The sequence below is a fragment of the Grammomys surdaster genome, unplaced genomic scaffold (assembly GCF_004785775.1).
Source record: "Grammomys surdaster isolate TR1022 unplaced genomic scaffold, NIH_TR_1.0 239, whole genome shotgun sequence".
NCBI lineage: Eukaryota > Metazoa > Chordata > Mammalia > Rodentia > Muridae > Grammomys > Grammomys surdaster.
Window position 1 is genome coordinate 10,124,954 of NW_021604684.1, and position 15,270 is coordinate 10,140,223.

General features: G+C 51.9%; 1 protein-coding gene across 3 annotated transcripts in view; it reads right to left on the reverse strand.

Annotated features, from left to right (window-relative positions):
• Window positions 1–15,270, reverse strand: part of Pdgfrb (platelet derived growth factor receptor beta) — a 37,431-nt gene that overhangs the window by 16,363 nt on the left and 5,798 nt on the right. For 2 of the 3 annotated variants that reach the window (XM_028774228.1, XM_028774227.1), the window contains exons 2-8: window positions 5,958–6,003; window positions 4,588–4,908; window positions 2,603–2,869; window positions 1,827–1,954; window positions 1,572–1,746; window positions 842–1,034; window positions 146–261 (exon numbers count right to left, since the gene is read on the reverse strand). In XM_028774228.1, the coding sequence (XP_028630061.1) occupies window positions 146–261; window positions 842–1,034; window positions 1,572–1,746; window positions 1,827–1,954; window positions 2,603–2,869; window positions 4,588–4,908; window positions 5,958–5,997 (1,240 nt within the window). In that variant the 5' untranslated portion in view covers window positions 5,998–6,003. Of the gene's footprint in view, window positions 1–145; window positions 262–841; window positions 1,035–1,571; window positions 1,747–1,826; window positions 1,981–2,594; window positions 2,870–4,587; window positions 4,909–5,957; window positions 6,004–15,270 lie in introns of those variants that run through there. The other variant, XM_028774229.1, reaches the window with a different exon arrangement.

The following is a 15,270-nucleotide window of genomic DNA, read 5'->3' on the forward strand; positions in this document are numbered from 1 at the left end:
GGGACATGTCAGAACAACCGCCTAAATTGCAGCTTCCTTGGTTCCAGGCCTTTTCTCCAGCCTCCCCCATGGGTGGATGGGCAGAGAAGGAAGGGCAATAGAGGAAGGAGGGAGAGGGAAAGAGGGAAAGGGACATGGTCCTTACCATTGACTTGTAGCTTGAACGAGAGCTGGACCTCATCATCCTCGTGGAAGGCTCGCATTGTATAGTAGCCTGCTTCTGACACCTTCACACGGACCAAAGTCAGTTCTGACACGTACCTATGGAGCAGGCCAGGCCAGGGGACCTGGGATCAGAACTGCAGGAACCCCTAAAGCATCCGCACCTTCCTATAGAATGCCAAAGGAAGGGATACCCTTGCCAAGGTCACACAGAGGATAACAGCAGAGTCAGGATCCACAGTCTCCTGAGGCATCAGCCACAGGCAGTTCACCTAAACTACTAGGAAGGCGTGGGAAGGGCCAGGATGTGTACCCATCTCTCAAAAGCTTATCCCCACCAGAGCGGCACATTCTTGCCTGTCTGCAGGTCTCTAGCTTTGAGGACACCTTCTTCCCATCCAGTGCTTTTGCTTTTGGCCGTTACCTGCTAGTTCTACTCATCACAAGGTAACTAAACCTCTGAGTAGCCAACTCATCAGTGTCTGTCTGCTTCCCCCACCGGGAGGGGCAGAGCGGCCTGCTCTGCTCCTGCAGCGTCTCTAGTGCCTGTCTGGCATGTGTCCATCACAGATCAGACTCTCAGACAAAACGGTCCTAGGTTTGTTGGTGGCTGAAGGCCCCGGGCTGCCGGGCAGCTTTGAAACTCCCAAAACAAGCAGACTAGCTAACTGGTACTCACCGGGTCTCAGACACATTGCGAGTGGACAGAACCAACTCGCCAGCGCTGGAATCACCCAAGGTACGGTTGTCCTTGAGCCACACAACAGAGGGCGTCGGATAAGCCTCGAACACCACCTGCAATGTTCGGCTCCGGTGCAGCTCAGCAATTTGTACATCTCCCAGGGTTCCCAGGAGCCGCACGTAGCCATTCTCTGTGAAGGTACAACAGTCAAGGGCGGGCCCTGTGGGCGGAGCTATGCCCAGACACCAATGAGAGTGTGCATCCTGTGGATCTCTAGGGGAGGATTTGTGGAGCCCTGCTCCAAGTAAATGCAAGATAAACACCTTCTAGGGGCTTCTAGAATCTAGAGGTAGGGCTTCTTCGGGCAACAGAGCTGAAGTGCAAGCTTTGGCTGAGACAGGGGCAAGGATGGTGGTGGTGTTACCGTCAGTGCTGAGGTTGGGACTGGACTTGAAGTTTTCTGTTCTGGATCCATATTATATACAGGGTGCAAGGGAACTTCAAACTAGCGCAGAGGTTGACTCTGGCAACGGGGGCTGCCAAGGCCTGCACTGAGGGGTTGAGAATGAACTAGGAGTCTGGCTAGGTGGGAAGTCTAGGTTGGGCTCAGAGTTATATCTGGGGCTGCTACACTTCATTTAGGTCTAACACTGAAACAGACTCCAGGTCAGTGCCAGAGTCTGATCCAGCTCAGGGTAAGGTAGAGGGCTGAGTTCAGGGCACCCACCGATCACAGTAATGTTGATGGCTTTCTCGTCTCCATGATCATTCACACTCACTGACACGTTGCAAGTATAGGTGCCCGAGTCACTCAGCTCAGCAGTGGGGATATGCAGGATGGAGCCAATGCGGGAGGGCACCCCAAAGAGGTAGTCTGTCACTGGCTCCACCAGCCGTCCACTCTGCAAGGTCAAGTCCCCAAATCAAAAGCCAGTGTGAGCTGAGAGGCCCATCCTGCCTTCCAGCTGTCGTCCAGCATTACCTTCATGCGGGGATACGTCCACTGGAAGTTAACCACATCATTGCCCATCACAATGCACCTGATGGTGATGCTCTCACCCTGGCGGACCACAGTCTGCACTGCATTCACGGAGACATTGATGGACGACACTGGAGTCGGGCAGAGAGATTGGATTAGGGCCAAGGAGGGCATCACTAGCCACCAGCACTAGGCTTGGGAAATGGGAGTGGTTCACAGGGAAAGGTTGGCTATAGTAAAAGATTCATTCATTGAGTCTACCAGTAATAATGAAACTACTATTCTATACAAACACTATCCTAGACAATGAGGTAGCAATCTTGAAGCCAAAATCCAGTCCTCTGGGAATCTAAATTTACCAAGTACCTTTCACATGGTAAGCATCTTAACCTCTTTTATATCGTCTCCAAAATCTTATAAGGAAGGCAGCCGTCGCCATCCTCATCTTATAGTGGGGGAGAGGCGTAGGGACTCAGGCTCAAGGGGAGCATGTGCCTTGTGCAAAGTAGTCCAGATGGGAAATGGCCAAGCTGGTATCCAAACTCAATGAGCTCCAAGCCTGTACCTCTGTCCCCATTTTATACAGCCCAGTGCAGCCCTTTAGTGCACTATGACTGTGGACCTATGCCATCCTTTCTCTGAGCCACAGTTTCCTTTATAGAATGTTGAAAACACTAGGCCCCTCCCAAAACTACAAGAGAATCTAATAAGATATGGAGCTGTGCACATAGTAAACGGACAGGCTATTCTCCCATGAAGGGCCAGAAAGCAGGGCTCACCTTGGAGGCTGTAGACATAGTAAGTGTCGGAGTCCACTTCCCTGTCCCCAATGGTGGTTTTGCAAATGTAGGTCTTGTCCTCAAAAGTACCAATGAAACCTCGCTGGTAGTCATAGGGTACATGTAGGGGGATATCCACTTTCTTCTCATGCAGCGTCACCTCCAGCTGGGGGTCTGTCACGCGGCATGGAATTGTCGTCTCAGTGATATCCGTGACAAAAATAAATAGGTCCTCAGAGTCCATAGGGAGGAAGCCCATGGTGGGATCTGTCAAGAGTGATGCCAAGGAATGAATGTCCTGGTTAGAATTTGTCAACTTGACATCAGCTAGAGTCATCTGGGAAGAAGAAACTTTGACTGAGAAAGTGTTTCCACTAGATTGCCTGTAGGTAAGTCTGTGGAGGCATTTTCTTGATTAATGATTGATGTGGAAAGGCTCAGAACCCTGTAGGTGGTGCCCTTCATGGGCAGGTGGTCTTGGGGTATATAAGAAAGCAAGCTAAGCAAGCCATGAGGAGTAAGCTAGCAAGCATGGTCTCTGCTTCATGGTCTCTGCTTCAGTCCTTCCCACCAGGCTCCTGCCCTGACTTCTCTTCCTGATGGACTGTAAGCTATTAAAATGAAGTAGACTCTTCTCTTCCCAAATTCCTATTGGTCAGGTCTTGATGTTTAATCACAGCTGGGACGGTGAGTTTCTAGCTGTCCCATGAATCGCTTTTTGACTTTGAGAAGTCTTTTCCCCTCTCTGCCCCTCAGTCACCTCAACGAAGAATAAGGATGCTGCTCTAGTTCTGATGTTGGTCCCCTCCAAACTGCGTTCAGATATAATTGCCATTGTAACAGTCTTTACAGGTAGGTTTACTAAGGGATGATTGTCAGCTGGATTGGGTGGGGAGGCCTGGACTCTCAGCTACTCGTAAAGCAGATATGAGAGGTTAGAGAACTATAGATTTGAGGCCTGCCAATGCTACTGGGTGAATTCAAGGCCAGTCATGGTGACTTATCGAGACTCTGCCTCAAAATGAAAGAGTTAAAAAAAAAACAATAATAGTGGGAGCTGGAGAGATGGCTCAGGGGTTAAGAGCACTTGCTGCTCTTCTGGAGGGTTTGAATTTGTTTCCTAGCACCTGCATCAAGTAACTCACAAGTGCTTATAGCTCCAGCTCCAGTGGATCCAACAGCATCTTCTGGCCTCCATGTGGCTGGTACACACACACACTCACACACACACACACACGTGCATGCATGCACACACGCACGCACAAACACACACAGAGTGCACTCATATACACATAAATAAAAATAAATAAAAGATTTTTAAAATAACCATAATATAAAGGCCTGGGGATTTCTATGAGGTTGAAGCCAACCTAGATTACACAGTGAGCTCCATACCAGCCAAGACTATGTGTAAGACCACCACCCCCAAGGTGGGAGGAAGAGGAGGAAGAGAAAAGAGAAGAAAGAAAAAGAAAGAAGCTATTCTTGCCAGATGCTAGCCCCTAGATCTTGCTAGATGCTGGCCCCTGCCACCAGAACAGTATGCTGATCAATTCTGTTCTTTACAAATACTCTTGGGTCTTCTGTTATAGGAACTCCGTGAGATGGAAGAAGATGCTCTCTCACTGGCCATTTCCTGCTCTTCATTCGATGCTGACAGTGTTGGAGTTGAAGTGAGGGGGTGTGAGTGAGGTCATAAAACTACCTAGGGCTCAAAGAACAGGGCAGTGGGATATGGGAACTAAAACGAACAGGTTGAAACCAGCCGAGAATGCAGAATTCTTGGGAGGCAAGGGCAGAGATGTCTGGGAGAGAGCAGACAACCAGTGGAAGGAGCATGCTCCTGGCTGAGCCGAGCTGGATGCTTTCTGCTGTGTCACGAGGCTGCGTCTCACGGAGCCCTGAGGTACCCTTCAAGTTTCCTTTTGTACTATGCGCTGTAGAGGTGGGGATACGGGAGTGGGCACGCAGGCTGGTGTCCTTACCTGGCACGAAGATATAGATGCGCTTCCGCTCACTGAGCTCCGGCCCTAGCGAGTTGTTGTAGACACAAAAGTATTCTCCAGTGTCTCCCCCAGTGACATTAGTCAGCGTCAGCACACTGGAGAAGGTGCCGTCCTGATTCATGGCCGCTTCTTGCCAGGGTATCTGGGACATCTGTTCCCACATCACTGGCGCTGAACTGGAGCAGGTCAGAACAAAGGTGCTGGAGACGTTGAGGATGAACTCTGGCCCAGGAGGCATGATGACTAGGCCGTGGGAGGTCTGTGGTCCCAGGAGCAATAGCACAGACAGCAACAACTGGCCTTTGAGCAGAAGTCAAGAGTCACAGGTCACGGTCAGGGCAAAGAGACCTTAGCCCCTCCCCCAGAGATGTCTGGGAGGCCTGTCTGAGTAGCTTCCAACTCCTTAAAGATGACATCTTCCCATTCAGCACAAGCTGCTTGCTTGACCACTGTCAGACCCTCAAGGGCTCCTATCCTAGGTCTCTGCCTCATCTGACTCCAGCCTCCAAACCCTTCAGCTATGCTATGTGCAAGCAGCACGCAGGAGAAAGGGGCAGGAAATCCTGTGGAAGCAATCCCCAGACCTCCAGTTCCTGCATTGCCTTCCAGGTCACTCCCTGGTCCTCTTCTCTGTAGCTGCTTAGCTCCCTGTAGAGCTCACGGGTGACTATAGGAAAGGGGTTCTCACATAGCTTAGAGTTGGGGCAGACTTAGGGCCATTGAGATACTGAGGCCCCTGGGGGCTTGAAGGACAGGTGGTGCAGAGGGTTAAGATGTGTATGTGTCAAATGATTGGTGCCTCCCCCATGCACCTTCTTGGGGAGGATTGGGAGAAGCAGCTATGGTCACTACTGTTCACAGGGAGGATTTGTCAGCCACGCCCTCATGTTCCCTAGTGATGAAGGTCAGAACAGACGCAGCCAGTCAGCAGGGCCATCAAACAATGGTCAGTAGGGCAGGCCACTCAGTAGGGCAGGCCACTGGCTCATCACTGGTTGCTCGGGCATTTGCCCAGATCTTGGAGAGCTGAAGGCAGGTATCCAGCTGGACTGAAGAGGGGTAGGGGAGGGTGGGGTGTCTCAGAGGGAGTTTTCGATGCAGAAGGATAAGCAAGGAACTTGAGCTGGTGGTTCTGGGCAAGGAGAGACCCATTAAGTGCATCTAAAGAAAACCTAATAGGTAAGCATCTGAAGGAGGCCTCCACAGACCACCTCCCAATCCAGGGAAACTGAGGCTCAAGAGCACTGTGGAGCGTCCAGACTCTCGTGTCATGGTGCTACCAAGCATCGCCACTGCCAGCTCCCTAGGGGCATCCTTGGGGCCCTCATCCGTGTCTCCAGCTTACTCACCTCTGAGGACTGAAGCTGGCATCACATCTGGAAGCCCCATGGTGCCCTGCAGAGTAAAACAGAGATCAGGGTCCAGTGTGGGTAAAGGCAGTGGCAGGGCCCACCTTAGACCTGGTTCCTGAAGGGTCAGCTCTGCCTGGGCATCCAACCTCCTATCTCAAGGCTGGGAAGACATCCAGGTCCCCAAACTCTCCCCTCTCTGCTTCCAGCTCTTACATGACCTTGGTTGAGTCCTTTGCCTATGGGTCTTAGTTTCCCTGTATGTTACAGTGGAGGTGGGGAATTGGGCTAGATTGGAGTCCTGCCAGCTCTGACAGCCCCGTCCTCTGGGTGACAGTTCCAATGCCAGGCACTTATCTGCCAGGACAAATATTTGGGAAAGTGTGATGAAAGGCCTGGAGGAGTAGGAGGGGGTGAGCCAGAGCCTGGAGAGCTTCCACTGCTCCCTCCACAAGCACAACAGGAAATAGGATGTCTGTGGGAAGGGAAGTGGGGAGGGGGCTGGGGTCAGGATGATGGAATGTGGGAGTGGGCTGGCCCCCCTACTCAGCACAGAGCTGCACAGGAGGCCCAGGAGAGAGGGACCAGGTTCTCAGCCCCATCTAATTCATCAAGCTTTGAAGGTCCTTAGAGACCACTGAAGCCAAACTTCCCACCTCCACCTTCCATGTCTATATGGGGACACTGAGGAACAAAGACATTTATCCAAGGTTCCCTACAGAGCCTGTTCAAGGAGGAGACAGATGACTAGTGGGAACAGAGAAAGCCAGAGAGGAGACTTGTGAACAGGTGCTGGAGCAGGGACACAGACAGGCATGTTGCATCCAGTGAGTCTTCGACTCATCCTTCCTCTCAACAGCCATTCCTCAGATTCCAGATAATCACCAATATGATGATTATGATGTGTGGTCAGAGTCACAGATCAAGAAACATAGGAGGCAGTCATGTGACAGGCAACAAGGAGCATCCTGAGACTGTGGGGCTGACCATCCTAGACCAGTTTGTCTCTGCTCCGCTCGGTCACGTTGCCCTTTCTAGTTTCCTACCCAGGGCTGAGGAGTTGGAGCTCTGAGCTCCACTGCCTGGGCCGTGTCTGTGGGCAGAGCCTCCAGCCAGAAAGGAGCTAATGAATGCACCATCAGTGAGGGCTATACTCACACATAGTGCATGAGACACGGGCAAGGCGGGTACCCCAGCTCTGAACACCCTAAGAAGCAAGCTGCACAAACCTGCTTTCCCTCCTTTACCCCATCATCAGACAGCCTGCCTGAAGCCCTCTCTGGCCCTGAGTTTCTCCTCTCAGAATTATCCTTGGTCAAAACCTTCCTGATGCCCCGTTCTCGGTCCTCCCCATGGCATCCCTCTGGTGCCGACCCCTCCAGCTGGACACCAAACATCCTGGAGCTGCACAGACAACATTTGGATGCAGAGCCAACAGGCCCCACAGAGGCCATCTTCCCCTTGGTGGGTGCCCCTCTGGCTCCCCACTTCCTGCCAGAGATGTGGGCCAAAGAAAATCATTAGCAGCCCAGTGTGGGGGAGGGCTCATCTCGGCCTTCCTCCCCTTCCCTCCCAGCCTCCCTGGCTGGCCACACTGTTTATTATTCTAAAGGAGGAATTTGGCCTGCTGGCCAGGGGATGGGAGGTCACTGTAAGGAGGCTGGCCTGACTCTGGTAGGCTGTGTTGACCCTATAGGCTGGAACCTCATAGCATGCAGTCCTCAACCCTTCCTTCCACTTTGCGGCAAACCATCGTCCCTCCTCCAGCCCTCTCTGGCAGGGAATAAGGCTGGGGTAGCTAAAAGTCAGGACTCTAAGCTGGGAAGGAGCCTTCTTAAATGGGAAGTAGAGACCCAGAGAGGCTTAGCATCATGACAAGTCACATAGACACAAAGTGGGTTCCAGCTGTCGGGAGGACAGACTACGCAAATGAGCTGAAGGACACTGCAAGTCAAAGATGCCAGCAGTCTCAGACTGGTCTGATTCTCTCTGAAACAAGAACAGTTCCCCTCACAAGGCCCTTGACCCACAGTGACAATGACCAGATCTCCTGCCAGCCTGGGACTCATTTGTGTATTCATTCACAGACAGGTTGTGATGCTCTTTTGTTTGTTTCTTTGTATGGGTTGTTTGTTTGTTTGGGGGTTTTGGTGTGTTTTTGTTTTGTTGTTTTGCTTTTAAGACAAGATTTCTCTGTGTAGCCTTGGCTGTCCTGGAACTCACTGACCAGGCTGACCTCCTATTCAGAGATCCACCTGCCTCTCTGCCTCCCAAGTATTGGGATTAAAGGCGTGCACCACCACTGCCCCGCTCTGTGATCTTAAATAGCTGCCACTATTCAAAAGTTCTACCTGTTTGACTAATCAAAGAGAGGGTTCTGGCCACCATTATTCTCAGTGGGGCTAGTGTCAGAAATGGCTGGTCAGAAATGCCACGGTACCTGGGAATCCATGACCCATCTCACCTCACCGATCTAGGGTGTCGATTCAGACACTTTGTCTAAATGGCCACAGTTTCTTTCCCTACACAGCTGAGAGTTAGATACTCTTTCAGGTGACTTCCCAGCAGATGAACCTGGGGTATAGAAGGGAGCATGGCCAGCAAGCTACAGATCGAGGACTCGTCAGAATGGGCAGAAAACCCCCCAGATCCCACTCCCTTGCTGTGGTCAGGAAGTCCTCAGTATCGCCCTATTCAGGCCAGGTCCAGAGACGGGGGTCTTCTCAGCTTCTCACAACAAATGTGAGACACCCTTTAGGGAACAGGAGTGAGCCCCAGGGGAGCGAGCATGCTTGGGAGTCATCCTCAGAGCCTTGGCCTTCCCGCTCGTCACAAGCATACGCAGTTTCCCACTCCTTTCCCACCATCTTAATCTAAATAAATCTAACCCATCTTGGCCACATCCGCCAGCATCAGCTTTCCTCCCTCGGGGTCCTGAGGCTCCCACGACACAAGCAGTCTGGGGGGGGGGAGGGACCTGCACTGCTGCCAAAGAGAGGCCTGCATACGGTGAACACATGCACACAGTCCAGATGCTGCCTACGCTCTTTCTCACGCGCTCTTCTACAGCACACACACACACATGTGTAGCTATTCGGGTGTGTGTGCCCAGCCCTCACGAAGGCACAAACCATGTGCATGCCCACACGGGACACATGTGCACAGGGTCCCCCCTCAGTGTCCAGTGCACGTGCACACTGCACAGACGGATGCTTGGATACTTTACCATGTGTCCATCAGAGATGCCTTTGTGTATAGCAGTCACTCATGTAACTCCTAAACATAGGACATAAACAGAGCATGTGTACACAAAATGACAGTCGCCCTCTGCCTCACATATCTGTGAACAAGCATAAAGGAGCTCTAAGCCTTGCTTGCTATACAGTATTTGGCATGCATTGTCTCACTGGATCCTCTGACAGCTCTGAGGCAGAGAAGGAGTATTCCCATTTCATAGGTAAGAGAATGGAGACCCGCTTTTGGGAAATTACCAAGAAATGCAGACCAGAGGCAGTGTGTCTGTCCACCGCCTGCCGCCCCTGCAGGCTTCCCTTGGTACAGTGTGTGGTTGGGCAGAGGGCAGTGGGTGGGAATTGACTGAGACAGATGGTTTTGAGATGAATGTCACTGAGGGTCAGCAGAACTTGGTGACTGCATGCTGGAAGGACCCAAGAGGATCCAGAGATACGGAGTCTATGAGTGCCTATGACAGGGGCACAAACCCATGTTCTAAGATGAGAATGAGACCATACACAGGCTTAAGAGTGGCTGCCAAACTGGTTTCAAATGTGGGGGGTTTTGTTGGCACTGAGAGGGGGCAGAGGTCAGGTCGGACAGAAACGCAATGGGATAGTAGAGCAGAAATCCAGCTGTGGTTCAAAGGGGCACTTGGTGGAGTCAGCCAGCCTCAGTCCCACCAAGTTCTGAATAAACAAGATACCCAAGCAGGAGGCCCAATCCTGGGGTCACAAGGTCAGAATCTTGGAATGCCAATGCCCTGCAGCCAGGAAACATCTACCTATCCCTTTCTGAAGCTCACTGTACAGATGAGGAAACTAAGGATTGGGCCAGGAAAATGAGAAGTGCCACTGGCTCTCAGCAGGATGGGCTCAAGTGGGTTATGGGCTGTTGGAGCTCACCTACCTGCCTGTGGTCCCATTCCCAGTGCCTGCTCACTATCTAGGGTCCAGCTACATAATGCTCTGACTCTTCATAGAACAGTCACTTTCCTTAACCTGTCCCAGACTGCGGGAGACCTGTGACAGAGATTCAGAGGTGTGACCTGCTAAATCACTGACAAAACTGGGCACAAACTTGCTTCCTGGGTTTGTCCTATCTTCCGGATCAGAGCCCCTGGACAAATGGAAGCAAATCTGGTTATCGCTTCTCTGTCATCCCATATTACAGTCTAGGACAAGAGGGTTTAAAAAAAAAAAAAAACTTTCCAGACTGACATTACAGCTCTCAGGACCCTTGCCCTGTGGACTTGGAATGCTGAGTTAGGGGTGAGGGTGGGGTGAGTCTTTTCAACCCAGACTAGGATGCCATGACTCAGCTCAGAAGAGGCAGCCAGTTCTAGATGGGATGGGGGGGTTGGGGGGGAAGAAGAATCTGCAGCCAGGGACAAAAATCCTCCGCTAGCAGCTGGACAGTGAGCCAGTAACAATAGTCTGGTCTGGACCTGACAGAGTTTGGCACTTCTAGCCTTGCCAGAGCCAGCTGACATGGGTGAGATCTTATAGTACCAGTTAGGAAGCTGCCCCACTGCACCCTAATCTTGGGAGCCAGAGAAGGGTAAGGATACAGTTACAAGTGGGGTGAGAAACCTAGGAAGGAACCATCCCTCCATCCTATTTTATTGGAGAAGTCTCAGCATGCTACCACTCCACAGAGACTCTCCGCAGGTGCCTCATGAGCGTCTCCATGTCCTGTGCCCCCTCATGACTTCTCAGTTTCCCTTGTCCCCTCTCTCCTCACTCCCTCTCTTCTGCAGCTCCCATTTGACTCTGTCATTCCCCTGACCTGTCCATGACTCTCTGTAGCCCTCAGGCAAAGGCTGCTTAGGGGACGTGGCTATAGGAATCATCATCAGGACCAGGATGAAGGTCACAGTCCTCTGTTCCCCAGGGTACCACACTCATTCCGTGTTCCTCTCCCCAGGAGGCCTCCCCAGGGACAAGATGGAAAAGAAACAGCCTGTTTTCTGGAAGTCCAAAATAAAACGAAACATCTGTCTGGAAAGGAACCAGGCAGATAAAGAACAAACCGATCCCCCTGCAACCCCTCACTCCAGCCCCCACAGAGTGTGTGTGCTGGGGGTTGGTATGACATTCTAACAGCCTGTGGGAAAGGGCTCAGTGTGTGCGCTAGGGGCCCCAGGGAGGGGGCCTGGGTCCCCACGCATGCTGGGAACCATCCTGGGAAGGAGGTCAGAGAGGAGGATGGGAGGTCCAACCATGCCTCTGCCCACAGTCCAGGCGCCTGCAGAGCAAGCACTTCCTGCCCCCTGCCTCAGGCGCCTTGCTGGCCTCAGGCTCAGCCCCCACGGCTTCATTCCAGACCATACAGCCTAGCTCTGCAGATGCCCTGGGACCCCTGGCTTCCAGTTTCCAGGGCTCACTTGGGCCCTCCCTTGTGGGTTATTTCAGAAGAAACAGGGACTTAGATGGCCTTGGAGAGGTCGAACATGGTAGCAGCTGCCATCTCCTCTGGGCCCAGCACTCCTTGCAAAGTCACAGAAGGCCTACTTAAGGCCTTGGCTGCCACCTGGTCCAGGTTCTCCTAAGAGTAAGCTTGTCAGGTTCTCCACCTGATCCACCATACCCTGCTGCTTTCCCCCTTCACAGTTGAGGAAACTGAGGTCTAGAAAGGACACACATCATTTGTCCAGCGAAGACTACAGTGCAAAATCCTTGGCAGGCTGTCACTAAGCCTCTCTAGCACACAGGCCGAGCACCCACTCACTCACTCTCTGCCTCTCCTGCAGGACTAACAGGTTGGTCCCGAGTCTGCCCACCAGCCTTCCCGTATTCACTGAACAGGCCTACGGAAAGGACAGTAGAAGCCCAGGCAGCACCAACCCATACACAGGTCACAAGTCTGCTGCCTGTTCGTGCCTAATCTGGACTTCTCCACACTTTCTTTTGATCTAGGCCAAAGAGGAATTGACAGTCATAGTGCTACAATCTTAGGGCCAGTAGGGGTCACACACGTCCTATTCCCCACCTTCTCTGCAACTGCACTCAGCCTGAGACAGGAATCTCACCACCTCCCCCATGGCCCTTTCTACCTAGATAGCTCATGGTCCTCAGTGACCAGACTACCACAGTGGTTTTACTATAGTGAGCTGAGCACAGTCTATCTTACTCTGTCCCCTACAGCAGCCTTCCCATAGCCTCTGAACAATAACCTTTCTTCTCACCCACTGTTCCAATCTGAAAACAAATGAAAGTCCCAACTAATTTGGAGCCAGACATTCTGTTTAATGAAGTGCTCCATGGATTTTATTTTATCCACATGACAGTTGTATGAGGGGATGGGCTCATTGTACCCATTTCAACGAGGAGAACATTAAGGTCTCAAGGAGGTTTTGTGACTTGCCTAAGGCCACACAACCAATAATTGGAAGAGTTAGGGTAATATGTAAACCCAGGCTGGTTTGGGTCCAAAGCCTGTTTTCTTAACCATTTAGCAAGACATTCCCTTCTCCCAAGTAGGAGCAATTCTGTCCACAGGAAACTGCTTCTCGCTGAAGCTCTGAGAGACAGGATTCTCCAAGGTCAGGGCCCCGCCTCTTCCCTCACTGAGGGCAGTGTGCAGGGGACCTGGGGCTGCTGGTCATGCAGCAATTTGAAAGACAAAGTAAGACAGAAGTCAGAGCCCTTTGAGACGTCACCATAGAATCTGAGCATCAGTAGGATATTAAGAAAAGGATCCATAGCCTGGGCACGGTGGCTGGTACATGCCTTTAATCCCAGCACTAGGAGGCAGAGGCAGGAAGATCTCTATGAGTTCAAGGCCAACTTCAACACTGGAAGTTCAAAGCCAACCAAGACTGTATAGTGAGGTTCTATCCAACAACAACAAAAATCAGAAGGAAATTCTTGCAGAGAAACACCCCAGTTTAGTCTTGTCACTAGGGTCGTTGAGATAGAGTAGGCAGTCTGGCACAATGTGTTGCCAGCTCTGCCTCAGTCCTGCCTCTATGGGTCCAGCACCCCTAGAATAGAAGGCCAGAGCCTGGGAAGCTACAGAGTTCTAGCCTCCACCTCCCTCAGCTGCCTTCCCTGCCCCCCCCCACCAGCCTCATCTAGGGCTGGTGCCATGGCAACTGCGAGCACCAGGCCCTGGCAGCTAAAGGAGCCCCTGAGAGGGGTCCCAGGCTGAGGCTGGGAGGAGTGCAGCAGGCGCAAACAAGCAAACCTTCTGTTCCCCTGGCCGCTACCACCAGGATCAGCCGTGGGCTGGGGTGGGGTTGGGGGAGGGAGAATGTGTTCTCAGAGCCAAGTGGGCAGGGGGCGGGCAGGCCTCGAATCCCAGCCTGGAAGACCAGCACGAAGCTTTCCCCCACCAGCCCATAGCCCATAGACCAGGCAGGAGCAGCCGGCTAAGGAGAAACCCCGCCACTGATCCGTGCCAATTACAGAGCATTGAGATTCCCCTCAGAGCCCTCCTGGGCAGTGAATCGGGAAGGAAGTATCCACGTCTCCTTCCCCTCTCTCATTCGTTCTCAGCATCTCTTCCCGCTTCACCCTCCAGCTCTCCCTCTGACTGTTAACTGACTCATGTCTCATCCTCCAGGCCTTAAAACAGAGACCTTTATAAACCAGGCCTCTACACTGAGACATTGGGGCTGTGGGTGAGGGTCTAGTACCCCCATATGAAGTCAGAGACCACCTCCTTCATCCCTCTCCACCCACAGAAGTCACTCACTCAGCCAGTCTGAAGTGCGTAGCTGACACCTAGTTTGGACTAGTTTGGTCAGGGAAAAGAAGCAGGTGATACAGAAGGAAGGTCCGGAGAAGGACGACTTGGGAAGTGTGAGTTACCGACAGTATGAGATTACAACAGCTCCACTCCCCTGTGCTACCTTGAGGCTCAGTGAGAAGTGTCATCAGCCACCCACAGAGTGGCCAGCCTAGGGATAAGCTAAATCTGATAGATGTCTCCCAGTCCATGGCTATCAGCTAAGCCTTCTCTAGCCCTCAGTTTGATTTTCCAAAAATCACGGAACAAACCTAAATGTTATCTGGGATCTCCCTAAATTCCCAATGTAGGACTGAGCCTATAGTGCTCTGTTGATGCTTACACAGCACGGGATGGAGTGGCTATGCAGGGTGAGCCCTTTTCTTCCTCGGGCCTTGTCCTCAGCTATCGCCTAGTGATAGTATTTTCTAGGGTAGTGACTGGGTTGGGCAGACAAAGGTGACTCTTTTCCTCTTGGTGATAAGACAGGCACTTGTTGGGAGCAGAACAGACAGACTTATGGTACTCTGAAGCCAGCAGGCAGTCCCTGATGCCACCCAGGGCAGGGAAATGGCACGGGATCTCATGAAGACTGGGAGAGCTTTTCCATCACAGAGCCACTTCATCCACACCACATCTCAGTTCTCCTACCTGGCCGCTCTGTGGCAGCTCTAAGGTTAGTTTGTCTCTGTGTTTTGGGAAGAGTAGCACAAGAGCCTTCTGTTGTTGCTATGGCATTTCAAGGTGATAAAGAGCCTGTGGTGTACTCTCATGATCAGTAAATGGTATTTGCTATGATTCTGTGAGGCTTGGCCTCTGGGGTTCAGTTGGGTTCTGTGACGGATGACACCAGGGCAGGCCATGCCACAGCATTCTGTGTGAGTGACCTTTGGGAAGTAGGAAGGGTGAAGGGCAGCCACGGGTCTGATAGACTACAGCTGAAGTTTATCAGCCAAGTGATAGGTGACAGGCAGCGAAGGAGGGAAAGGCTTGAGGCACTGGGTGAGGATTTGGGCTTCGCCTTGGATATATCAATGAATCATTTTTCAGGGGTTTAACAGTGATGGCGAATGGCTAGGTACTGAAGGTGAGAGTGCTGTAAAGGCCAGCCCGGGTAGGGTGGAGGATGTAGGAGAGTGGCATGAGTGGGTATTTCATGGGAGGTTGTGAGTTGGCATAGAAACAGAGTCAGAGTCCAGTTTTCAGGAGGAGGTCACTCCAAACCCAGCTAGAAGCCCCCAGCAGAAGCAGGTATGGATTTTGTGGGGCAGGTATAAAATGAGAAGGGGGGGTGTGTTTTGTCTTCTTCTTCTTCTTCTTCTTCTTCTTCTTCTTCTTCTTCTTCTTC